General features: G+C 41.5%; 1 protein-coding gene across 6 annotated transcripts in view; it reads left to right on the plus strand.

Annotated features, from left to right (window-relative positions):
• LOC117416571 (diacylglycerol kinase delta-like) overlaps positions 1 to 27,372 on the plus strand; it is a 70,881-nt gene that overhangs the window by 36,614 nt on the left and 6,895 nt on the right. For 4 of the 6 annotated variants that reach the window (XR_004663857.2, XM_034027746.3, XM_034027748.3 and 1 more), the window contains 23 exons: positions 2,827 to 2,952; positions 3,095 to 3,197; positions 3,595 to 3,757; positions 4,184 to 4,292; positions 5,462 to 5,601; positions 6,050 to 6,134; positions 6,381 to 6,475; positions 6,778 to 6,877; positions 7,869 to 8,148; positions 8,665 to 8,823; positions 9,087 to 9,215; positions 9,547 to 9,643; positions 10,226 to 10,336; positions 10,441 to 10,537; positions 12,861 to 12,968; positions 16,136 to 16,249; positions 16,647 to 16,781; positions 17,694 to 17,848; positions 18,223 to 18,334; positions 20,071 to 20,163; positions 22,017 to 22,136; positions 23,076 to 23,193; positions 24,395 to 24,525. Coding sequence is in view for 5 of the 6 variants with exons in the window: in XM_034027746.3 (XP_033883637.3) it covers positions 2,827 to 2,952; positions 3,095 to 3,197; positions 3,595 to 3,757; positions 4,184 to 4,292; positions 5,462 to 5,601; positions 6,050 to 6,134; positions 6,381 to 6,475; positions 6,778 to 6,877; positions 7,869 to 8,148; positions 8,665 to 8,823; positions 9,087 to 9,215; positions 9,547 to 9,643; positions 10,226 to 10,336; positions 10,441 to 10,537; positions 12,861 to 12,968; positions 16,136 to 16,249; positions 16,647 to 16,781; positions 17,694 to 17,848; positions 18,223 to 18,334; positions 20,071 to 20,163; positions 22,017 to 22,136; positions 23,076 to 23,193; positions 24,395 to 24,525 (2,880 nt within the window). In the remaining variant the exon portion in view is untranslated. The remainder of the gene's footprint in view (positions 1 to 2,826; positions 2,953 to 3,094; positions 3,198 to 3,594; positions 3,758 to 4,183; positions 4,293 to 5,461; positions 5,602 to 6,049; positions 6,135 to 6,380; positions 6,476 to 6,777; positions 6,878 to 7,868; positions 8,149 to 8,664; positions 8,824 to 9,086; positions 9,216 to 9,546; positions 9,644 to 10,225; positions 10,337 to 10,440; positions 10,538 to 12,860; positions 12,969 to 16,135; positions 16,250 to 16,646; positions 16,782 to 17,693; positions 17,849 to 18,222; positions 18,335 to 20,070; positions 20,164 to 22,016; positions 22,137 to 23,075; positions 23,194 to 24,394; positions 24,526 to 27,372) is intronic. The other 2 variants (XM_034027751.3, XM_034027745.3) reach the window with 2 other exon arrangements.

The raw sequence follows: 27,372 nt of genomic DNA on the forward strand, positions 1-27,372 counted from the left end.
ATGGCACTCTGATTTAAGGTCTGATATTTATGTAGCAATAATAATAATAGTAATAATAATGCAGTCGTTATACACAAGAAAAACTTGAATATGCATTAGTAGAAGCATAACTGTACAGCAGTTTTATATTTACAATAACTTTCAGTTCATCACTGAATAAAACCGTAACCATGTTGCTGGTTTGTTTGTGTTTGTGGATGTTAAGCCCGTTGCTAAGCAAATGACGTATTGATGCAAATGATACAGTACAACATCGCATACCTGACCCCCTGTGGACTGCGGTATAGGCGGATATGTGAAAAAGTCGGATTTGCGAACATCTATAGAAAAAGCATTTACACATCCATAAATAGGTTAATGAACAAAAACAACACGCAAACTGCTTTAAACATGGGGAAATGTTTTGCTTTAACAGTAAGCAGACGTAAACGAGATTAATTAGGCTACAAATACACAGTGTTGCTATGCAGTTTGTTATAAGCCATCCCCACGCAAAGCTTTTTTTTTTTAAATACAAAGCAAACAGTAAATGTACAGTAACCTGCAACTGATGGTTTCTTTCTTCACTCTAAAAGTCCCTGCCTCTCTGGTTCTGATTTATTAATATCTCTGTCACAGTACTTTGCGCTCTTTCTTGATATTGCCAACAGCCGATAAGCAGCTTGGTTTGAATATTGCTTCGGCTATTTTAAACAAACAGCCGGTAAGCATTGCATTTATGAAGCTTGCTTTGTTTAAATCAAATGCATTTAAAAGCTACAGCAACATGCTGCCAATCTCTGCAAGTGTGCTCTCCATCATATAAACACATTGCACAAAAAAAAAGCTTACTTGACTGGTGTATTGAAACGTCACTGCTACACGCAGCTGACTGACACATGCACACAGCCCGCCTTTTGGTGCGTTAAAGGGGAACGCACCAAAAGGCTGATTGCTGTAACGCTTTCTTTGTTTCCATCGCGGAAGCTGCATTTGCTGCCAATGCCATTACTTGCGTAGCCTACTTTTTAAATATTTTTATTTATTTATTTATTTATTTAGCGAGGCAGTTAATCAGGGTGGTTATGTGACGGTCGGATATGCGACGTTCCACTGTATTACGTAGTGCACAAAATTGATGGTTGGTCAGTTGCAATGACTTTGCACACTGCCCGCCTTCTGAAAGATGTTTTCTTTTATGTAGACAAGAGTAGTGAGTGATTGACATTATTTAAAATGTGTTGCCAAAACCCACATTTATTGGTTTTAAAAATATAAAAAACAAATCTTCTAAATCGTTCTACGTGGGTGTTTTTTCCTTTGTTGTTAAAACTGAAAACTTCAAGCCCTAATTATAGTTAATAACCAAAGAAAAATAACACGGGGCACATCTGAATTATAGTTAATGACAAATGTAAAGTAAATTCCTTCTTGCTTTGCTATTGTGAGTTTTGTTTCCCAGAATATTTTAAGCATTCCTGTGAGTGGAGCTGGAATGTAGTTTTCAGTTCAGCACCTATCCAGCAAACCGACCACTGCACTGTGTATTTCAGCAGCTGACAAAGTGAACCAACCCTCATTTCCCAATTGTGCGATATCTGATATTTGTAATTGTCCAAATGTTTCAAAATACAGAATTCCCTGATTGTTTTGCAGAGTTCCACATAAACATTGTGAAATAGAGGCCAGTGAACCAGTGGAGTTAGTGTTAGCTACATGTCTTCAATTAACTTTGAATATGTTCGGAAAATAAACTCATGAGAAACATTTAAATCAAGATAAAATCTGTTGTATAAAGTAAGTATGCATATTTGGAGATAAACATGGCAAGAAAATATAAAATATATGATATTTACTGTTTTGTGTTTTTGTGGTTATGCAGCATATGCTTATCATTAACAAGACAGAGCCCTGCACAGGGTGAACCCTGACTGTCGCCTTCTGGAGGGCAGTATAGGATCTGACACATGACAAACTACAGTAATGCACAGATCAAAAAGCGAAATGCAGAGACTGAATGCAAACATGCTTTATCATTCTTTTTTTTTTTTTTTTTTTAATTTAGTCGTCGCCAATTATTTTACCCCGGTTTTCACCCCGATTTGGCATGCCCAATTATTATGTGTATCCCCGGCTCACCGCTCGCAACCCCCCCGCCGACTCAGGAAACGGAGGCTGGAATACGCGTTCTCCGAAACGTGCTCCTGCCAAGCCGTCATTTTTCGCACTGCAGATCCACAGCAATGCCACCTGACCTATAGTGCTGGAGGACAACACAGATCTGGCGGCTCCGCTGCAGAGCCACAGGCGCCCTATCGGCCACAGGGGTCACTGATGCGCGGTGAGCCGTGGATTCCCCTGCCGACCTAAGCCCTCCCTACCCGGGCAGCCAATTGTACGCCGCCCCCTAGGAACTCCCGGTCACGGTCGGCTGTGACATAGCCTGGATTCGAACCTGCGATCTCCAGGCTATAGGGCACTTTACTGGATGCGCCACTCGGGAGCACCCAACATGCTTTATCATTCATTTAGCTGCACAGTTATATTATAAACCTCATAAACTAATAAACAAATATTGAGTGAACTAAAAAATGAAATCAGTAAAATCCAAGTTCCTGAAAAATTTATCTGTGAAAAATAGGTTAATGCAAAATGCTAAGGATCTGCAATTTATTGTAGACATGACCTAACCATGAATTAATCACATTTGTGAATGGCTGAATTGGGACATAAAAAGGGAGCTCTGTTCAACCCAACTATTGTGAAATTGTATTTTAAAATTTGGTACCACAAATTGCTCACTGATCATAGTATTGTAATAAACTGCTTTTTTTCTCTCTTGTGCAGATCTCAATGCCCCACCAGTGGCTCGAGGGGAATCTTCCTGTCAGTGCCAAGTGTACAGTGTGTGACAAGACCTGCGGCAGTGTGCTGAGACTGCAGGACTGGCGTTGCCTGTGGTGCAAGGCCATGGTAAAAGCAGTATTCCTTTAATAGCCTATGTAATTGAATAACACATGTCACTGGAACTATACAGCATTGCAGCAGTTTCTCTTTTACTGGGAGTGTGTATCCTGGTGCTTAACAGGATGTGTTCATCCTTGGTGTGTTTCAGATACATACTGCATGTAAGGAGTTACTGTCCAGCAAGTGTCCGCTGGGGCAGTGCAAAGTGTCTGTGATCCCGCCCACCGCCCTGAACAGCATTGATTCTGACGGTGAGTATGCGACCCACACAAAGTCAGATTGTTTCGTTGATTGAACATAAAACCGCATTCATGTTAAGAGTGTGCATTTTAGTGCTGGGATGAACCATATGTTTTACATGTTCGAATATTTCAAAATGTTCAGATATTCTTTGATTTTGAATGGGGTAGAAAACAGAAGCATGAAAAATTACTTAACTAAAAAAGTCACACTCTTCTGCACAGTAGAATGTGTGCTGTTTACTGTATTTCAGTATTTATTTATTGGTTTTCTTTGCATGATATCTTTTTAATATAGTTGTTTACAGAAGTGAATACAAACGTCATCATTTTTGCAACCGAATACATTTCAAGCAGCGTTAACTCTGTTAACTCAGTGGTAACTCTGCCCGTGTTTTGTGTCTGTCAGGTTTCTGGAAGGCGTCGTGCCCCCCCTCCTGCACCAGCCCCCTCCTCGTCTTCGTCAACTCGAAGAGTGGAGACAACCAGGGCGTGAAGTTCCTGCGGCGCTTCAAGCAGCTGCTGAACCCCGCCCAGGTCTTCGACCTCATGAACGGGGGGCCTCACCTGGGGTACGCAGCTTTATCATCTCCTGACCTGTTCTCGTTTTTTTTTTTTTTTTTATAAATCTGGCTCCACCTTTTGCCCAGTTCCTGTTTGCAGCTGTTCATATTCTCAAGTCAGTCCTGAGTTTCTGTAATAGCAGTTGTGTGGATGGAATGAGGTTTCTATTGTATCCTGGCACTGCAAACCCTGTTTCTCAGCCTTGGCTGGTTGACTGTACTCACAAGGGTCCTTTTTACAGGACGTGCAAACTAGACAGGGCATCATCCAGATTGAAGCTTGGGTTTCTCCTCAAACTGGCTTGCCATTTCAAAATCAACTCCGCTTGTTGGTCAATCTGCTTACTTTCTTTTCTTTTTTTTTCCAGCAATTGATATTGCATTTTTTATGACTTCATATCAGATGTAATATTTTCTGTCTGTCTGTGCCTGTAGCTTGCGTCTCTTCCAGAAGTTTGACACGTTCCGGATCTTGGTGTGCGGTGGGGACGGCAGTGTGGGCTGGGTCCTCTCTGAGATTGACACTCTCACCCTGCACAAACAGGTACCTCGTCTGCACTGCTATATCCACAGCACCTCTCTCCTGTAAGGATTGCAGGTCCCCTGTCCCCTGTACGAGATTGTTCACTGACCTCCAAAGCAGCTTTTGTTTAGGAAGTTGTAGTACAGATCTATCCATGAAAAAATCTCATCCATTTATTGAAATACATTAAATTAAGTTAAATATATATATAATTAAGTTAAAGTGCATATATTTTGATCTTTTAGCTACACCATTCAAGTTGTATAGCTTCTGTTCTGGCAACATATTTTTGTCTCCCGCGGGGTATATATATATATATTGTATGTTTAAAAGTGTTCGTTGCTTTGTCAGGTTGGTCATAAAAAAAATGCAAGAGAAAGTACACTTTCAACTTGATTTAGAGGCCATTGAACACCTTTTAAACATACTGTGAGTCAGTAAATCTAAATATAAAACAGATAAAGCCAATATTAACATGTTTAATTTGTTTATGTAGATTCTGTTGTGGTTTTAAATGTGTAGAATTCTTTGTCATTAACATTAATTAATGTAAGATCTACACTCCATGTAGTTGCTCCTCTAATAGGTTCCAGTGGGTGTTCAGAGTCATTGGTTAGTCTGGCTGTTCAGACAGTGTCATGATGATCTACCTTTTCCTCTTACTGTTGGCTTTAAATTTGTATACAAATAGGAATGTCATTGACATGCTTGTATATACTGGTAGTTTATATTGCATGGTTTTATTTCTTAGACTTTACTGACCTCTAGAGGAGAAATGTTGCAACACAATATTAAGAATAATGTAATTGTGGAAAGGGTTAGAAACAGACTCGGCATGACAACTACTAGGTGGGAAATGTCAGTTAAGTTAACGTGAATATATGTGTATCTTTTAGCTATACTATTCAATTTGTACTGAACAGTTTGTGCTGTGGGCATGTAATAGGATGTGTATAAAATACAACAATCCAAAATAAAATGGAAGACTGGAGTGTCACTTTTTTCTTATGAAAAAGAATGACTGTGAAGAAAATGACTGAATCATGAGTCTGTGAAACGTATCAGTAGATCTACAGTGTAAACATGTTCTCTAGCTCTCTTGAGGATGCAGTAGATACTTCTATGCCTTTAGTTCGCACTTACTGAAAGGTTGCCTACAGTAAATGACCTGGACCTCCTGTCCTCTGCAGTGTCAGCTGGGCGTGCTGCCGCTGGGCACAGGGAACGACCTGGCGCGAGTGCTGGGCTGGGGCTCGGCCTGCGATGACGACACGCAGCTGCCACAGATCCTGGAGAAGCTGGAGAGAGCCAGCACCAAGATGCTAGACAGGTGAGCTCTCCAACAATCAGGAACACCAACCCCATGCCACACTCTGTCACTTTGTGCAGCATCGCATTGGCTCTGGTGCTCCCATGGGTTAGGGGGCAAATCGTCAGGGACTGTTTCTCCTCATCATCATACAGAGGACCCTACTGGTCAGGTGCCTGGTGATCTCAGATGGACACCTGCAGGGCTGGCCTTTGTCCTCCAGAGGCCGGTAATTGACATCCGCTTTTGAGTGCCTGGGTGCAAAGAGGAAATTGGCTCGTTCGAAGGACACCTACTGACCTTCAGGTCCCCTGAGCTGTTGTGGGGAATTGCTGCAGTGTGAGGGAATGTAATTGGACATTCTAAATTCAATCCTTACATTTATGTGACTTACCATTCCAAACCGAGTGTGGTATAGAAGCGGTGAGTACCTGTGTTAACTGGATTTGTTCAATTCCCTGTTTTGCAGGTGGAGCATCATGGTGTGCGAGACAAAGCTCCCTCGACATCACTCCTCCTCCACCGTCACAGAGGATTACAGTGAGGATTCAGAGGTAACGGCAGCTCTGAGTAGCATCAGCAAGCTACAGATAGATTAACTTACTACATACATTAAGAGGTGGCATTTTAAAAACAGCAGTGCATAAACACACAACGCTGCATTGACAGTAGTTAAAACATTTGAAACAAAAATTTGCTTGATTTGCCGCTTAACAAAAAAAAAAGATTTTGGTGGAACAAACTAATTAAATCTCATTGTCCGCTTGATTTATTGTGACTGTTCTGTCCCCTTGTTCAAGGTCCAGCAGATACTGACATATGAGGACTCTGTTGCTGCTCATTTGTCTAAAATCCTGACGTCTGACCAGCACTCGGTGGTAATCTCTTCAGCAAAGTGAGTTTGTGCACGCAATGAGAACATGACAACTTCATAACCTATATTGATACAAGAACATTCAAAATTACAAACGAGAGGAGGCTTCTAGGAGCCGATTGATCCCAGAGTCTAGTTTAGTTCTTAAAGGATTCCAGTGATTCAGCATCAGTGATGTGGCTTTGTAACCTACTCCATACACTCACCACTTTCTTTGTAAAAAAAGTGGTTTCTTCCCCGGTCCCAGGTCTAGTAGTTACGATGACGCTTGCTTGAAGGTTTGGTACATATTGGTATGTGACCTGTGCCCCTCTGTCTGTCAGGGTGCTGTGTGAGACGGTGAAGGACTTTGTGGCTCGCGTGGGGAAGGCGTACGAGAAGACTCCGGAGAGCTCAGAGGAATCTGATACCATGGCCAAGAAGGTGAGGGCAGATATCTCTGCTTTTAAATTCATAGCAACTGGGGATCCAGAACATCAGTGGTGCACTTTTTAGTGCTACTATACAGGATATCCTTCTAATTTATTACATGCAGGCGATACTATGGTGTCATCGGCCTTGAAACAGAATGACTCAGGTGGGGCTTTTAACAATTGATATTCATTTTACTCTTGTTTCTGCGAAGGTGACAGCCAAGACTGGTACACAATTCAATGTGGTATCATTCTTGCAGACACCATTATTGAAACATGTTTTGGGGTAACTTGCTTATTTTAGTAAGTAAGGAAACATGGATCCATTGTTTTTAATATGTGTTTTTCTTAATAAACCTAGTTTTTCATTGATACTAAGTTTCTCATCTTGTGTCCCAGGTGTTAATATATTTTTCATACTATATATAACAGAGAAAGTTTTGAAAATGTGTGGTCAAAGCATCCCATTAGAACCATGCATGTCAGTCATTAGTGGAAACATCAAGGTGTTTAACAACAGGAAAGAGAATTACATTCATCCAACAAAATCACAAAGGAAATGCAAGCATAGCAGCATTTTTGTTCAATTTGATATCTGTTTTGCAAATGAAAGTTCATGACAGCTAAGATGTATGTATTTATTTTGATAGCTATAACCAATTCATATTATTATTATTATTATTATTATTATTATTATTATTATTATTATTATTATTATTATGAAATATATAATATAATATATATATATATATATATATATATGTGTGTGTGTAGGACAGCATTAAAAATGTATCTCTGCCCTCACTTTATACCTTAATAGCAAGCTCTTGCACAGTTTGTAAAGTTTATTAGTTTGAATAAACACACACTGAAACAATGTAAAAAGGAAAGGAAGATGTATGTATTTATTTTGTTCGCTGATTAGCTCTAACCACTCTGGTGAACATGGCCATAGTGATAACCTTTGTAACAGGAGGTGCCTCTGTTTGTCTCTCTGGCAGTGTGGTGTGCTGAAGGAGAAGCTGGACTCCCTGCTCAAGACTCTGAATGAGGAGTCTCAGGCCTCAAGCTGCCTGCCCAACCCACCACCCACCATCACAGAGGAGCAGGAAGAGGGCGAGGGGCTGGGGCTGCAGGAGCCCCCTGTGGAGCGGCATGCTCCCCCAGCCCCCTGCCCGCCCAGGACCAACCCGGGCATCTTCAAGCCCCGCGAGCAGCTCATGCTGAGAGCCAACAGTCTGAAGAAGGCGATCCGGCAGATAATTGAGCACACAGAGAAGGGTGAGGCAGCCTGAACCGGAGCTTTTTAAAATGTTCTTTTTAAAAGAATGCGTGTTGAAAAATCTGAAAAGTGGCATTGCTTATGCTTTCTCTCACACACTTAATACCTTCTCGCACGCAGAAACATGTGGGAGGTTTTACATGCAAAAATAATTAATTGGTTTACAATGAAATGTCACTAAGTCAACCAAATTGTTTTTTTCTGATTAACTAAAACCAAACGAGTGGTAAATTTAATTTCTCTGTAGGTCCGCACTCTTGTGACACCATACTCCCAGTTACAGCCTTTTAAAACCTTTAAAATCCACCTAGTCCACCACAGATTATTTATATCCCTGCTGCTTTAAACAAATGTTCCAATAAGGGAAAAGGTGTTTGGGGTGTATGTATGCTAAAGCAATTGCTGTTTGTGGTTAAGGAGTATACGCAGAGAAGGGACAAGATGTCAGCCGGTGGAAAGAGCAGTCTGATGAGTCGTGTTGCCCTAGTGAATTGCTCTCTGTCTCTTGGTGTTAGCGGTGGATGAGCAGAACGCTCAGACTCAGGAGCAGGAAGTGTTCGCTCTGGGGACCTGTTTGGAGGAGGAGGGGAGGAGCGAGGACAAGGTCTCTCTGCAGTCCTCGCACAGCGGAAACAACTCCTGCGTCAACACCAAGGGGAGGGGGGCCAGGAAAGGTAAGGAGCTGTTGGAAATGCATGCAGCAAAGTAGGATCCAAAATACAATGGACAATAAAACAATACCAAACTTGAACCCCTGAGTCTGCACACATTTCCTAACTCAGGAATCACTCTCATATTCAAGGCTGTAGTATACAGACTGTTACTGTTATCCTGTGATGCCTTGAAATATTCTGTTGCTGTATTTCAGTGTTACACATTAACCCCGTGGAGGGAGCAGTTGCCTAGTAACCCATATCTCTTGTTGTTTTTCCGTCAGTATCCAAGTCTCCCTATGAGAAGCTCATCAGCAAAGGAAGTGTGTCGTTGGGCAGCTCTGCATCACTTCCTGCACAGACAGGAAACCGGGACAACATGCCCATGCTGAGCACTAAGATTCTGTATTCAAGTAAGTTATCATTACACCCCTTATGCAAAAATAATATTTCAGTATTCTTTGTATATCTGTAGATCATATTTTATGATACCAACAATAATGAATGCTTAAGTAACATTAGAACTAGATACCTGCCTGATTTATTAGGTCCTCATTCAGTCCATCCATCTGACTATCACTACATAGTGAACATGATAACTGCCTTGATTTTGCAACAATCTTTGTCAAACTTGTATCATACACTTCTATAGATGTTTCAGATTACAATTGGCTATAATCAAAAATATGCCATTTTTTGGCTTCTGTTCATTTGATTTGATTCTTGTCTTCTCTCCCTCGGCAGGCTTGCGTGCCAGTCTGTCTGGTTCCCTCCCTGGCAGCTCTGTAATCAGCCGCTTGCTGGTTAATGCCGATCCCTTTAACTACGATCCCGAGAGCCTGTAAGCATCTGCCTGCATCTCCAACATAGTGATCTCCATTTATGAAGGTTGATCTCAATCTTGTGATCCAGATTGGGGAATTTTTTTTTTTTTTTGTTGGTACCCAATAGTAGTTACACTGAGCATGCTACTGTGTTTATGTTTTCCACCATTCACAAAAACATCTAGAAAGTTTTATCTTTTATATTGAGTCACGTTCCCTTTGGAGCCTACCAGCAGCAACTACAATTAGACTTTCACTGAGAGTGTAGATCTTGAACACAGAATGTCTATGACAAAGCATTCTAAAAGAGTATACCACAACAGGTTCTATATAAACAGATTAAATATGTTATCTGCTTTTTATTTTTTTTACTTCAGTTTAATGACTTGTATGTTTGTGTTCAGGTACCTCTACAAGTTGAAAGTGTAATACGTCATTCTCAACCTAACTAATACACTCTTAATGTGATTAAAGGTAGCCACGGAGCACTAAACATGAAAATCACTCATATTAAAATTGATAGTATGAATCAGACATCGTGGTATACCCAGACATCCTTTATAATTATTATTGAAAAACAATTGTGTTCTTTCTGGCAGTGACTGTTACACAGAAAAATGTGTGATGAACAACTACTTTGGAATTGGACTGGATGCAAAAATCTCGCTTGACTTTAATAACAAACGTGACGAACACCCAGAAAAATGCAGGTAAAATTCATCTGTCATCCAGTAACCATAACCCCTAAGATACTTATGCATACTCTCACGAGCTTGTATCTGTGTCACCAACAAGTTGATGTTTTCTTGTTAAGGAGCCGAACAAAAAACATGATGTGGTACGGAGTGCTGGGGACCAAGGAGCTGCTCCATAGAACCTACAAGAATCTGGAGCAGAAGGTGCTGCTGGAGGTGAGGACTGCCTTAATTGAGACCTATACAGCATCTCGTACAGTGCTGGCCATGAATTTTTCACACTGTGTGAGAATCGCTGAAACATGCAGTTACTGTTTGTTTAATACTGTTCAGTGCATTTTCTGTGTGACTTATTTGAAAAATTAAGTGTTTGTTTAAATAGGTAGAATTTTATGTGGATTTCAACAATTTAGAATGACTGCTTCAGCTAGTCTTGGCGTTTTGATCACGGTCTGGAGGCCATGGGCACTTGATGATTCTTGGATTGTAGTGCAGTTTTACACTTTAGAAAACGTCAGTCCAACTCCTGTGATAAATAGGGGTGTAACGATACACTAATCATGATATGTATCACGATATGCAGGTCACGATACGTTATGATCATGAAACATGGGATTGACTACTTGTATGATGCAGAATAAGATCAAATGGTCATGTAATGATGAACCATTTCATTAAAAGACAAACATTAAGTGAGATGAGGAGAGTATGTATATATCCATACCAACTATAAACAGGGGTCGGAGTGTTCCATCTATAGCCTATTTTCTGTCTTAAATATTTGGGGAACTGTGAAAAATGAGTGTGTTTGGAATGTGTACTGTAGCAATGGTGGCCGTTGGCAAGCCAAGAGCTGATTTCGTAAGTAAAAATGAAAAGTTGTTTTCAGCTTCTTGCAATTTACTGTGAAAAATATACATTTTATTTTCCTTGCAGCATTTTACACTGTAAAATCATACTTTTATCAGAGCCGTGCATTTGGTTACAATGGCAACTGGGTCAAACAAATACCGACTTCACGATTGGTGTTCGAGTTATACTTATACTAGTCTGTACATTGACCTAGCGAGTCAATGGCATATATGATGTTACAATTTACTAATAATTTGAAGGTATCTGTGATTTAAAACTTCATAATTATTTTTACGTGTATAAGAAATTTGTCTGGTTGATATGTTTTTTTGCAGCCAACACATTTACAGAACATTGATACATTTTTAAAGGTGGTTTCAATAGCGACTCGGGTTTCAATGTTTGACCTTTTGATGTAGCACAAATACTTCCAAGGTTAGCTCAAAGATCTTATATTTAATAGAAATAAATAGAATATCTTTGGTTAGCTGTACCTGAGAATGCAGTGAAAACGAGCAGACATGTTTAGCTGGAAACGAGATATTCTCAGCACAGTAATAAGCTTTTAGTTTTGGTTTGAAGGCAGCAGGAGCATAGGCTGTTTTTTTTTTTTTTTTTTATCTTTTTGTATTTGCTTGACAGATGCCCTTATGCACGGCGACTTAGAGGTAACGAAACAAGCAACACAGCTTTTTTTTTTTGGTTTCTGTTTGCACTTTTTGTAAAACGAAACGGTTTTTGCAATTATTGTGCACAATGTGTTTGTTTCTATAGGTTGTATATGCATATTTGCTTTGTATTTGTAGTGAATAGGCTATGTGCAACTACTGTTAAAATATAAACTGCTAAAAATGTTTTCCTTGCTTCACTTGGCACCATACATTTTCAGTCTTGGCTACTTTGCTCTGCTCCCACCCCTGTATAAAACATGTTTAGTCCTAATTCAAGGATCATTTGGTGTTCTACAATGAATTTTATTTCACCAGTCAATAAATATGCTAACTGCACTTCTTGATTCTTTATCATGATGGTGTGCTGTGCTCTACCTTTGAATTTTTAGCATGCCTAATTGTAAACGTAACCTATCTGCCTGATGGTAATAATGCCTGTAATTTTGCCCTTGCACACACTTTTGCCTTAATGACAACTCTGCTATCCCTGGGTGTTGAATCGGCAGAATCCATTATATATCGTGTAAAGAACAAATCACAACTCATATACCCAATGGATAATTTACACCCCTAATGATAAATATGTTGAAATGCAAAATATTCAATTAAATCTAAAACATTTTCTTCAAACTTTATTAAAATTATAAATACATTTACTTTGCCCTAATATTACAGAACTTAAAGGTTTCTATTTTACTATTACTAAATTTTAAATAACATGAGAATTCTGAGATGGTTTAAGAAGTAATACTAAAAATCTGTGAAAAGCAATAATGCATTTTGAGTAGAAAGCTAGTCAAGTTCAGTATTGTATTAACCAGGATAAGAAAGTCTTGAGACCACAATCTCATTTCCAAGGGTGCCTGGAAGACAGCAGCAGCAACTCACAATTGCACTTGCATGGGTTATAAAAATGATCAGTATCATGTTCTAAAAATGTCAGTCATGCAGGCAATTTGTTCCAGTTTACGAAGGGCTTGTTATGATCTGATTTGAAACCTGTCTCTCTCTGCCAGTGCGACGGGCGCCCCATTCCTCTGCCCAGTCTGCAGGGCATTGCTGTGCTCAACATCCCAAGCTATGCTGGCGGGACCAACTTCTGGGGTGGCACCAAGGAGGACGATGTGAGTAAATGAACTTTGAGCAATATGCCATTTTAAATGTAGTGCTCTACCATTGGGAATACAGGGTGTATTTGTATAGGGGTGTAATGAGAACTAATGTCACGGTAAGATGCATATCATTATATGTAGGTCGGGATACGATATGTATCATGACACATCTAATGTTCTTGATGGGCACTTGTATAATAGATAAAATGGGCATTTAAAGAGGGACCATATAATAAACTACAATGAGCTGTGTGGTGCTTTTGGTCTTACCTCTCTTATGGTACTTCATGGAAAGAAAGTATCACAATTCGTTAATACACGATGAATTGTTCCACCTCTAATTTTGAATGTCATGTGTATTTGGCAAAGCTGGTACACAGGGTCATTTGGAGCGGTGTGTGCTATTACACAGGGTCATTTGGAGCGGTGTGTGCTATTACACAGGGTCATTTGGAGCGGTGTGTGCTATTACACAGGGTCATTTGGAGCGGTGTGTGCTATTACACAGGGTCATTTGGAGCGGTGTGTGCTATTACACAGGGTCATTTGGAGCGGTGTGTGCTATTACACAGGGTCATTTGGAGCGGTGTGTGCTATTACACAGGGTCATTTGGAGCGGTGTGTGCTATTACACGGGGTCATTTGGAGCGGTGTGTGCTATTACACGGGGTCATTTGGAGCGGTGTGTGCTATTACACGGGGTCATTTGGAGCGGTGTGTGCTATTACACGGGGTCATTTGGAGCGGTGTGTGCTATTACACGGGGTCATTTGGAGCGGTGTGTGCTATTACACAGGGTCATTTGGAGCGGTGTGTGCTATTACACAGGGTCATTTGGAGCGGTGTGTGCTATTACACAGTGTCATTTGGAGCGGTGTGTGCTATTACACAGGGTCATTTGGAGCGGTGTGTGCTATTACACAGGGTCATTTGGAGCAGTGTGTGCTATTACACAGTGTCATTTGGAGCGGTGTGTGCTATTACACAGGGTCATTTGGAGCGGTGTGTGCTATTACACAGGGTCATTTGGAGCGGTGTGTGCTATTACACAGGGTCATTTGGAGCGGTGTGTGCTATTTTAGTTACCACTTTCTTTCTGTTTTAAACTGTCCTTCATTGTTACTGATGTTTCAGTGGTTAGACTCATTTTGTAAAGGTTGCAATACTAACTATTGACCCTTCTGGGGAGAGAGCATTTGTTTTGTACAGTGCACTGAGCTGGAACATATTACATGGGGAATAAAACTGAACTGAATGCCAAGTATAAATATTTAGATGAGCCATGAGTACGGTGTCTGTAATTGTAGTATTTGATGCATTGGATGTGTCTCATTTAATGACAGCCTCTATTAACACTAGCACCACCATAGCCGCTTTTTGAACGGCTTTTGCAATTCAAATTTAAATATCTCTGTGTATGTGAATATCTTGCATGTCTGTTCTTAAGTGTTACTAAATATTTGAATTAAATACCCATACTGTGTTTCAGCTGCAGAATTGTAAAAATAAATAAGTTATAAGCACTTGCTTCTTCAACCACCAGACCCGCAGTTTATGCGGCATATTGAAATCAATACAATATAGCTGACAATTTAGTCTGGGCTTTGTAATAAAAACAACGTCATTGTGAAATAATGTATTATATACTCCTGTCGAGTGCTGAAACACTAATGAAAGTCATTCTACATATTTATTATTATTATTATTTTATTAGCAGTTGTCACAAAATGCACATTGAATCACAATACAGTGTGATATAGCTACGCTAGTTTTTTCTCGTCTGCCTGTCCTGAATCAGCTCAGCAGGTTTGTAACTGTCCTTCGTAATTCAACCTTGAGAACGTTGCAAACCCAGGTGTTGTGACCAATGCCTTGATCAGTCACCTCTTGATCATCAGGGCTGGCGACAGGCTGGCTGGTGTTAGCGTTTATTAGACTCTGCTGTGGGCACTCCAATTCATTATTATCTGTATACTGACTGAGAAGATGGATCAAAGATGAGTACTGAATACGGAAGAAGTGCTTGAACTGTTAGAAGTTTTGGCTGAAAGAGATTCTGATGGTGGGGTGAGTGATAACAACAGCGAGGCATCTTGGGCTGTCGAAACTAGCAGTTCTGACAGTGAAAGTGATGACACCGAGCTGGATTTACCTGCAGGTCAAACACAAGTAGTGCCAACCAGGGGCAGAGAGAGAGGGAGAGGTTGTGGTCGTGGTCGTGGCCGTGGCAGATACAGATCCAGTACTGGAGAAACAGCTGCTGTCCCAGCGGCTCCTCCTCTATCTGCTGCTTCAGCAACACCAAGGACAGCTACACCTGCTGCATCAGCTTCTCCAAGCGTAATTCAGGAGACGGGCAAAGACGGGATAGTTTGTAAAATTATAAATCCTGGTGATGAGGCTTTGAGAAAACGCACATCAGAAAATGTTTTGTCTGAAGCTTCAGGCCCAACACCACACGCAAAACAAAACATAGATACCACACAGTGCATTTCTGTTGTTGATTTCTATGCAACTACTGCTTCACATTCAGCGCTGAACTGTGGTAGAGGCACAGCAGGTACTGAACGTTGACCCCTGGGAACTGTCTTTGGAGGAATTGCAAGCTTTCATTGCAATCCTGTATGTGCGTGGCACATATGCAGGCAAAAGCATTTATGTGGAGAGCTATTAAAAAAAAATATCCATGTCATCAGAGGTTTGGGACAGTTTCATCACAAATATCATTGCCTGCTATAAGCCTGGAGCTAACATCACCGTGGATGAGCAGCTGTTTCCCACAAAAGCACGGTGTCGCTGGACACAATACATGGCCAACAAACCAGACAAGTTGGCATCAAATTCTGGCTTACAGCTGACGTGGATTCCAAATACCTTGTAAATGGTTTCCCCTACCTGGGAAAGGATGAAACGCGCCCTGCTGGTGAGAGACTGGGAGATTGTGTTGTATTGAGGCTGATGGAGCCGTACTTGGGCAAAGGACGAAGTGTCACCACTGACAATTTTTTTACTTCTCTCCATTTGGCCAGGGAGTTGACGAAAAATAAACACCTTGGTAGGGACTGTGAACAAAGCAAGACGAGAGTTACCACCAACAAACGGTTGTCGTCTTGACTTATTTTCGTAGTTTACCTCATTTCAGTTTGAGCCTTAGCATTCTTCTTCCTTTTGTGTTTCAGACCTTCACTGCTCCATCGTTCGATGATAAGATCCTAGAGGTGGTGGCAGTATTCGGGAGCATGCAGATGGCTGTGTCGCGTGTGATCAACCTCCAGCACCACCGTATCGCACAGGTAAAGTATATGCATCATAAGAGTGTACTACGGGAGACCTCCTAGTTTTGGTCACTTGAGAATATTTGCAATGTGGGGTCTCACCTGGTAATGGCACAATTGGGTGATGTGCAGGGTGAAATCGGGGGTGCACTGACTTTTTTTTTTAGTTCTCTTGAGTTGTTGTAGGGAGTTGCTGCGTTGAGAGAATTGGAGGAATTGGTACAGATAAGATAAAAGTGATTCCATTTATATTGCCACTTGCAGTATACCAATGTCCATGTAGTGATCACTGCTTCGTCATGATAGAACCAAGATGCAAAAGCTTATTGAAACGCAGTTGGATCTCCGGGTTTCTGCATGGGTTAAATTGCTTCAATAACTTGACTACATTTTGACACCCAGTTTTGTTCCTCAGTGCCGGACAGTGAAGATCACAGTCCTGGGGGAAGAGGGAGTCCCAGTGCAGGTGGACGGAGAGGCCTGGGTCCAGCCCCCTGGGTACATCCGGATCATACACAAGAACCGCACTCCGACCCTCACCAGGGACAGGGTGGGTATCTTGCACACACACACACTCACACACACACACATGACACACACAATCATACTTTCCACCGTGTACTATCATCTAGATGTAGGCTTTCTCCTGTTTAACGTTTATGAAACCCACTGCCAAGGGGACACATTTCAATCCGGGGGGTCCCCGAGTGGCTCACCTGGTAGAAGCACAGCCGTGTGGTGCACAGGGCGAGGCATACAGCATAGGTTCAAGTCCTGGCTGTGCAGTCGCTGGTCTTCACTGGGGACTTTGAAGGGAGCATCACATTGGATCTGATGCTCCTGTGGGTTAGGGATGCAAAACCTGCACGGACTGTTTCTCCTCATCACTCTACAGCGAATCCTGCTGGCCCAGTGAGCTTAAAGGCCAGTAGCTCGCTGATATCCGCCTTCGAGTTCCTGGGTGAAAAAGAAAGCTGGCTGGTCATGGGATCGGAGGACACCCATTGAACCTTCAGGTCTCCTGAGTCATGTGGAGAATTGCTGCGGTGAGGAGAAAAAAGATTGGGCATTCCAAATTGGGAGAATCGAGGGGAAAATATTAATTTGACATTAAATGAAAGAAGAGCAAGCCTATATATTTTGAAGAGAGAGACTGGGGATGCAGGTAGTGTGGTGGATACAATCACTATTTGGGCAGTTTGAATTTTAGTATTGTGGTAGTATTTCCATGAATGACTACAAAGCTTATGACTGGTTTGATTTGAAGAACCTGGCAGCCGCATTACAGTGACTGTATGCAGTAATGCCATGCTGTCAGTTTGTTAGACAACGAAGCATGGCCATTGCCTAAAACGTGGGCTGGACAATCCTAACAGAAAAAATATGTTGCTGCTGGATCTCAGTAAGTGCAGGAATGTTAACCTTATTTTGTCTAACTGCGCTTCCTTCTCCCCTGCCCCAGGCATTTGAGAACACTCTGAAATCCTGGGAGGACAAGCAGAAGTGTGAGTTCCCCAGGCCCTCTGCCCAGCTGGCTCTGCTCCCGGAGATCGTATCGGAAGAGGAGGCGTCGCAGATCAACCTGTTCGGACAGTCGGCTGGAGCCCTCATACACAGGTAGGGGGAAACCTTTATATACAAGCGACTTCTCATGAGTAAGAGCACAAGCTCTGGATTGGGCTTAACCGTCTGCACAACTGACCTTAAGTACGGTTGTAACATATCACACTACAGGTGATAGTCCTGATTGGCTCCTTGTATCATGCATAATAAGATCAAATGATCATTTAGTAAAGGACTGTTTTGTTAAAAAGACAAATATATAAAAAGACAGATTGTGTATTCATAAAGAATCATTTGGGGAACCACAATAAGCTATGTTGTTTTGCTTTCTTCCTGACATGTCAGAAGCAGTTGCTTGAAATATGAACCCCACCCTGTTAAAATGTTCAAATGATCCTAATTGTCGTCTGTCTTCCCTGTGTGTTCAGTATCCGCGAGATTGCCCAGTCCCACCAGAGCATGGAGCAGGAGCTCGCACATGCTGTCAACGCTAGCTCCAAGTCCATGGATGTTGTCTACGCCAAGTCCAAAAACACAGAGGTGCGTGCAACTCTCTCCATGCCTTCCTGCTGCTTCGCAAGCTAACCCACACTTTTCGTTATGTGAAACTATTCTGTTCTGTAGCCTTTTGTAATGTGTGCTAGGACAGTGGTTCCAAAGCTGGGGGAAGCAAGGTGGTTTCTGGGGATCCACAGCAGATGTAGATATATTTTCCTCTCAAATAACCCAGACAAAGCAATATTTCCCCTCAATTAACCCTCTGCGGTCCCATGTTGGACCCTGTCTGACATCATCAAAAAGACGTAAAGCACAGGTCTCTAGTCGTTTTTTCTCCGGAAAAAGTAAAAAAAACCCATTCAGTGGCTGAGTGAGACCGAAAGGAGCCGAGAGAAGCCGAAAAAAAAGGGGGCGCATCTGAGCTATACACATAGCCCCGGCACCACAGAGATAACACTGCCGTAAACAAACAAGATGGCTGCTTCCGCATCCAGCTCTCAAAGAATATCACAGACATTTGCAGAGCTTTTAGAGATGTTACGGCAATAAAATAATGACTTGGATCACATTATTGAGGAGTTTGGTGATAAAATGAGTGATCAGGAGATGATTTTTCAGTTTATACGACTATAAAGGCATGTGAAAAATACAGTGAACAAGGGGTGGAGCAGGGCTGGAGATGCAGTACCGAGTGTCCTGTTAATATGCAGTGCCCTTTAAACCTATTTCACTGTGAAAAAATACTTTTAAACAGTGTGTGTAAAAATAAATTGGACCTGACGCGCCTGAGACGCACTGAATAAATGGACCACTAAGGGTTAAAGGGTTTGTAGCAAACAAAAAAATTGCAGACATTTTCCATGTCATCCACATCAATTCACTATTTAGGTCTCAATTGTGTATTTTTAAAAGAAACCTGTTTTAGCAAACATGTATTTTTGTTTTAAAACATATCTGGTACTACACTAGGTTAAAGAAATCTCTGTTTGCAAGCCTTGCATTCTGATACTCCTGTACTTTCCTGGTTGGTTTGCCTGGGGAGTGAAATTGTCCCCACCCCTTCAGGTCCTTCTTTCCTGTCCATTTCCAACCAGCTGCTTCCCGCAATGACTGACATGCTTTGCAGCCAGTAATGTGACCCGGGAAGATACCGCTGACTGGAAATGAACCAGGAAGTACAAGCATGATAGATTTCCTGACAAGACAAGCAAACTGAGAACTTTCTTTAACCTAGTGTAGAACTACGTGTCGTATTTTAAATGCATGTTTTCTATAAAGTGTTTATTTCAAAACTGCACATTTCAGACCTAAACTTGACAAGGTAAGATTTCTGAAATTACTTTGTTAGCTACAACTAATTTTAATGGAGGAGTTTTGGGTTGTGTATTTAAATTTAACATTTACTACTTCTACCTTGATGTCAGCTGTATGGTGGTAGCCTACATTCATACATTTCAATGTCTGAGCTAACAGAACTCACCATTATACATTAATAGGTTTTTAATACATTTTAATGAACAAAATATCACATTTTGGGAAAAGAATAACAAATTCAACAAAAGTATTTTTAATTACCACATTGTGTCCATTACAAAGGATGTGTTATATTCCATCTTGCAAATGGTTCATTTAAAGTGCTTATTATATTACAAATGAAATGCTTTCCCACTGCTCAAATAACCGGGTCATTAGCACAGGTTTATGTACAGCGAAGAAAAGAGCTTGCAAGTTCCTGGTTAATCGTGTCATCACAGAGGTGTGTTTTTGATTGTTTGCAGGGTCTAAACTGCAGTGTGGTCCTCGAGATGGTGAACAATGTGAAAGCACTTCACAATGAGACTGAACTGCTGCTGGCAGGCAAGATGTGCTTGGTAAGTGTGGCGAGCATGTTTGCTGTTCATATCTTCACTGTTTTAGCAGTGGAAGGGTATGGAGACTTCTCATTCTCAGCATGCCTATTGAGTGTCCTGCACGGTTTGTAACTAACCAAGAAAATTGTAGTGGGCCCTTATTTGTAGCTAACAAAATAGTTACATTAATCTTACGTGTTTTGCACTTCTGTCTTCATTTTACCCTCAAATAGGTTACTGGGTCAGGACTGCCAAGGACAGCACTACATTAGATAGTGTACCAGTCTTGGCAGTCCTCACTTGAGGAAAATCATTTTTTGGGTAAAATGGAGAGCAAGTGCTCCACCCATTAAAATCCTATCTAATCAGGAATACCAAGATGTTTAGTTAGTAAGTAGGTTTTTCTCCCTTTTGAAAGTTTTGTATGAACAGGTGCAGCACGATTTTCTTTAAGTTTTTCCAGCATCACTGTTATTGTTTTATGGGTCGGCACAGTATTGGGATAATCTTGCATCAATTTCAAAACTGCAGCATTCACGATTCACACATACTGTCCTCGGGATAACGTTATCACACCCAGTGTTCAGTCAAATCTATAGCAATTGTTGTTATGGACGTTGGCTTTTTTTATTGCAATCAGCAACTCCATCCACAATAATTGGGAATGTTTTCATTTCAAACTGTGAAGCATTGAACTTGTATTTTTTGGGTTTTTTTTTTTTTAATAAATTTAGTTGTTGCCAATTATTTTGTTATTATTTTCTCCCAATTTGGAATCGGCAATTATTTTATTATGCTCAGCTCACCGCTACCACTTTTGCACTGACTCGGGAGGGCGAAGGCGAACACACGCTGTCCTCCGAAGCGTGTGCTGTCAGCCGACCGCTTTTTTTCATACTGCGGACTCACCATGCAGCCACCCAAGAGCTACAGCGTCGGAGGACAACGCAGCTCTCGGGCAGCTTACAGGCAAGCCCGCAGGCGCCCGGCCAGACTACAGGGGTCGCTGGTGCGCGGTGAGCCGAGGACACCCTAGCTGACCTAACCCTCCCTCCCCCCGGGTGGCGCTCGGCCAATTGAGCGCTGCCCCCTGGAAGCTCCCGTCCTCGGTCGGCTGTGGAATAGCCTGGACTCGAACTAGCGACGTCCAGACTATAGAGCGCATCTTGCACTCCACGTGGAGCACTTTTACTGGATGCGCCACTCGGGAGCCCCCCGGAACTTGTGTTTTTGTGGTACGGTAATTTTGTTTGGTATAATTATTTACATACCACGGTTTTCCCGTCTGTTCCTCAAAATACTTACAAACGTGGCTTCCTTTGTTTAGAGATGCCATTTTAAATATAGAACCAACTAAAAAAAAAAACGCTGGTCATTAACGTTATTTAACCCCGCTGCGAAATTGATACCATACCATACCTACTACAGGCATAAACACACACATTGCACCAATGAAGCGCCAGATCGACCGAGAATAAAACCCGCCCCAGTGTCAATCTTTCTGTTGCACCAATTAGAAAAGCTACTTGGAGGCAATTGCCAAACCCCTTCCTTTTTATAATATCCGCCCTTACAGTGGCACTAGATCAGTTTCATACGCGACGGACTACTAATGAAAAATTACTAAACCTAATGCATAAAAAAATATTCATTTGGTGACGTTTTTCATGTGACCGGTTCTATGTATAGCGTATTATTCCGAGTTTTACCACTTCTTTACAGTTTATATGTTTTAAACGTTTAAAATTCCCATCCCTACTGTGGGTGGTGATTTTATTGCCCATTTTTCCCATTAGACCCATGATTTACTAAATATTTTAAATGTTACGTGTTAAAAGGTTATCCCCTCCTATCTCTCGCTCCCCTTCCTGAAGCAGCTGGACCCCCCTCAAAAGGAGCAGCTCTCCAGCGCTCTGGGGATTGTGGACCTGCAGCTCCGCAAGCTGACTGACATATCCTGGCTGTGCCAACTCTTGGAGCCCTCTGATGAGGAGGTACAGTCTGAGTGTGTGTGTGTGTGTGTGTGTGTGTGTGTGTGTGTGTCACCCTGGTTTGTGTGTTGCCTTGATGTGTTACACAAATGCTCTCTGCATCTGTCTGTGTGTAAGTATACAACATCATTGATAAACCTGGTAATTTGTTTACGTTTAATGCTCTCAGAATACTGCGTTCATCTCTGGTTATTACATTGTGCCCTTGGTGTCCAACCAAGAGCAACTAGACTAATCCCAAGGCTTAAAGGAATGTGTTGTACTTTTTATTATTACTAAAACATCTCCAAGGATAACTTGCGACCATGACATTGACCTCTGGCCTAATCATTTGACTGAAGTTTCTGGGGTATAGACAGTACAGTTTGATTTATGATTTTCTCAAGTAGTTAAGTATTACTGTATTCTAGTAAAAATGGTTTCACTGCCACTACTATTATCCAGTTAATGTTACCAATTTCAACTGCCACGCTGCTTTAACCTCTGTCCATATCAATGATATATAGTCAGTTATCATTGAAACAAACTTGGTTTAAACACATTGCGGCACATCATGCATTTTGTCTCGCCCGACCCGGGTTAAAGCTTGTTGACCCACATCCTGAGGTGGGTCGCTTACAACCCAGCTACGTGGTTTAATACTTGTGGGATTGTGACCCGGGTAGGAGCAACAGTCTCAAAGGGACTCAAGTTGATTCTGTGTGTGTCTATGCCAGGGGTGGGCAATTCCGGTCCTGGAGGGCCGGTGTCCCTCCTGGCTTTTGTTCCAACTGTGTTCTAAATTACTTAATTAGACCAATAATTGGTAATAATTGGTCCAATTAAGTAATTTAGGGCAAAGTTGGAACAAAAGCCAGGAGGGACACTGGCCCTCCAGGACCGGAATTGCCCACCCCTGGTCTATGCTCTCTCTTCTCCCTCACCACTATTCTGTTTCTGCAGTGTCACATGATGGAGCTCTCCAAGCCCAGCCGCAGTGCAAAGTTCCGCCTGGTGCCCAAGTTCAAGAAAGAGAAAAACAACAAGAACAAGGAGGCCAGCGGCAGCCTGGTCCTGCCAGGTATGTGTCTTCTGTTGTGAAAGTTGCAGAGTGTGGCTCTGCTCAGTGAAGAGCAGATGTCACTGGAATGTGTTTATGTTGGTAGCTCAGGGGAGATAAAAAGATGCAGATCTGCTGTGTCCCTTATACACAGCTCTAAAAATCCTATAAATCCATTTCACTGCAGGGTAATGGGTACAATTTAATGATTATATACTTTGTGCCATACATCAAGGTGTATTTGGTTGAATTTAATAAAGCACTGGCAGCTCTGACCTTGAGTGTATGAAGATCAGCTTGTTTCTTACAGAAGCCTATACTATATATTTTATAATATATAGTTCTAGGTATTGCTCATTTTAATGTGATGTAATTTCTGATGCAAAGATGTATATTTCTTAATGTCCATTAGATTTGACAGTGTAATTCCAATGGGATCCTTGGAGCTTAAAAGTGTAGTTGAATCTAAGGTAAAGCTATAAGAAAGTCCAGCAGACAATTGCTTCAGCTAGAGCTGCCTTCAGTACACTGAAGAAGCAAGCCAACACATTTGTCTCCTTGACTTAAGTTCTTCTAGTCTGATTGAGTGTTTTGAAGTTCTGGATGATGTCATACAAATCCAGTTTTATTTTAATTGCTTTTGGATAGTCATTAAGGCGGCATCAAAAGTAAAAAATTGTTCTGGGGCTAAAGAAGCTTAATCAAAGCCTCCTGTCTCCATTCAGTTTATTGTAATGGAGTCCTCACACTGAGGAATGTTGCAAAAACACACACACTCTTTCCAGATAATATGAATTTGATTAGTTGATAATTACAAATTACCCTTGGCTGTCACTAATGTATCTTTCCACATGCAGTGGGTCCAGAAGGAGCAGGTGAAATTAGGTTACACAGGATAGAAATTGTCTGTCTCTCCTACCAAAATACTTGTACTTTGTACCCATTTTAATCTATTGTTCTTTTATACAAATCCAGTAGCCACTTTTATCTTAATTTTTACAACCCTAAATTCAATCGGCTCCAAAACCCTTTCATGAATTTGTTGTGTTGATACATAATTCATAAGATAAAAACAAAACATAATTCCCTTCCGAGTCCTTCTTGTCTTGCCTGTAGCCCCAGGTGGTTGTGGTTTGTCCCCTGAATGCGGTGGTTCTGTGGGTGTCTGTCTCTTTCTCTCTGCTGTGGGTGTGTGGGTACTGAAGGGCTCCCTTTCTGACAGTGCATCTCTGGGGCACGGAGGAGGTGGCGATCTGGCTGGAACTGCTCAGCCTGTGCGAGTACAAGGACATCTTCATCGGGCACGACATTCGAGGAGCTGAGCTCCTGCACCTGGAGAGACGAGACCTCAAGGTATCTCCGCCTGCTTCCTCACTCGTACTCCTCTGCTTTGCCTGCACTTGCACTTTCAACAAAGGCTTGTCAGATCAGGCTGTAGTCTGCCAGAGGGACTGACAAGGGTTAGAGTTTGAGGATTGAGAAATGGCTATAGCAGGGGTGTCAAACTCGCTTCCTGATGGGCGCAGTGTCTTCTGGCTTTCGTTCTACCCAAGCTAATTTTTGATTAATTGGACAAATTAAACACCTCTTCAGGCTTCAGGATGTTTTATAGATAGTGTACCTTGAATCAAGTGCATTTTTTTAAATCATCAACTGTAAAAGACCTTGAAAAAAATATTAAATATGTTCAAAAGAACAAATAATTAGATCAGTTAAGTTAATTGAGAGCTTAAGTTGGAATGAAAACCAGAAGACCCTGCAGTCCTTGAGGACTGGAGTTTGACACCCCTGGGCTATAGGTTAGAACTCTAAGGGCAGTAGTGTGGTCTAGTGGTTAATGCTGAGGGACTGTGTGGCAGTGTGGACATATGGTTAACAGGGTCTTGGGTAATATGGCCTAGTGGGTAGAGCTGAGGTACTGGGAGGCAGTAAATAACTCTGGGGTCTGCAGTTGGCATTTGAGGGAATGAGGCCTATAGTATATATTTGAGGATTAGAAGGCTGTATACCTTAGTATTTCTGACCGTGTGCTTGGAGTAGAAACTGATCTTGACAAACCTTCTGCTTCTGCTTCTTTTCCTTGTGATTTATCCCTCCTCTTCTCCTTCTGCTAACATCCGAAGCAAATGCCCTCATGGTCCTTGTCATGTTAACCTCACTGTTGTTATTAGAAGCCCAGCACACGCAGATCGCCATTCTACTAAACACTGCGGAGACTGCTGCTGAACCTTTAATTCAGTTGAAAAATATAAATGAAGACACATCTTTCTCCATGAATACTGTGTTTGAATTCTGTGTCTGTGTGACATCCTCCTTTTACCTCTGCAGGCTGGTATATTCATCTCTTTGTGGGATTAGTTAATAAAGGGTTTTGTGAACAGCACACAAGGATCAGTAGAAGATTTCAGGTTCAGTGCCACACTATCTTTACACTTCCAAAGAATGAGTTGCTATTGGAGGTGAACACAATTGCTTTCAATTGTGGGGTCAACAAAAATGGGTTTTAGCTTCCCGCTTTTGGTGCTTTGAACACGCTACAACCAGGCCCAATATGAATTGGCAGTACCCAGCTTTGCACAATAATCTTGCCAAGCCAGTCTGATGTTTTGAGTTCTGTAGGATGTCTAGGCAGTTAAATTAATGGACTCTTCAGAAGCTGTGTTGTGAGTTCCGCTAAAATGTGTTCTTTAGAAAGAAACATGTTGTTCTTTTAGAAAAATGTTTACTGATGGATGGATGCAATGTGTTGGGATTCCAAGTTGGACTACAACTGCATTGCCATCAGAAAGGCCCGTCGGCTTGGGGCACTCTGCCAAAATCAGAAAGATAATATATGGACGTCTTTGGACTGGGTTTGTCCTCTTAATTCTGCCACTGCGAAGCAGAAACTCAACTGCCCCAGGTGTAGGGTATGGAATGAGTTACCTAGTCATGTTGTTGAATCACTTGCATCCTTTAACACCCAACCTGACAACGTTTTGAACTCAATCAGCTACTAGGAAACAGGCGATCTTAGGTGGAACGAATTACCTCCTCTTGTTTGTACATGTTTTTATGTTGCAGTGACTGGCCTGGATTCTAAAGCTTGTAGTGTAGGATAATTCATATTCAGGGTATGAAACTTTTTTTTACTTTTATTTTTTACATTTTTAGTTAAATTGTGAACTTGTCAATAGAAGGAGGTTAAAAAAAAATTAAATAAAGCGATCGTTCTCCTCAGGTTATATTAATGGGAACTTGGGTTCTGGTATGAGAGCCACTGGGATCTAAAAGCAATTTGACTCTTTCATTACCATCAGCAGCAGAGCAAAATCTAATTGATTTCAGTCCCAGCTCGATCTCTCCCGCTCACGTTGATGGTAGAAGTTATCTAATGTCCAGTGCGAAGGATGCAAGAGTTTCAATCTCTGACTGCAGAAACAATATAGCCTGGACAGCAAGGCTGTGAATATGTTATATTGTTAGGGATGTACTGAAGGGTGGTGAATGAATTTCCAAATTTAAATTTAAAAATAAAATATACAGGTAATCTTTGACTTTTGTGTAATGTCCCATTGCAGATTGGATTGTAGACTGCAGATGGAACCAGCTTGATATTGGTGTGAGACGAGATTGAGTTTTACATACTGGTTTCTTGGTGCAGATGGAAATGTGTCAAAGACTTTGGAAGTCAGGTTCAGGGTTCTATCACTGGCACATTAATGCAACATGATAAACCTGAGGCAGACCAGCTTCTGAAAAGTAACTTTTCTGCATGGCAATGGGGAGGAATTAGGATGACACACCCAAGACTAACATGACCAGGGTGTCACTATGATCGAGATGGGATTGCACTTCAACTTGTGCTAATACTCTATATGTTTTATATTTGTATGTACATGCCCAAAACACCCTTTTTCAATGCAAAATGCTGTAATTCACGTTTATTATTAGTACCACTTAAGGAATTATAGTAATAGTCAGAATGTCATTCTGGTTTTCTGTACAGATCTAGTCATTCACACCACATGAAAAATGAAATTTGACCACTGTATCTATTAATAAAGAAAAAAGTGGAAAACTGTCAGACTGCCGTAAATTCATGAACACATTTTCCAGTACAATTAAATTGCAGCCACTGGATACTGAAACCAGGACTGATAAACACTTAGATGGCACAGTAACTGTCTGATTTATCTCTAGACTTGTGTGTGTGTGCAC

The sequence above is a fragment of the Acipenser ruthenus genome, chromosome 12, assembly GCF_902713425.1.
Source record: "Acipenser ruthenus chromosome 12, fAciRut3.2 maternal haplotype, whole genome shotgun sequence".
NCBI classification, from domain to species: domain Eukaryota; kingdom Metazoa; phylum Chordata; class Actinopteri; order Acipenseriformes; family Acipenseridae; genus Acipenser; species Acipenser ruthenus.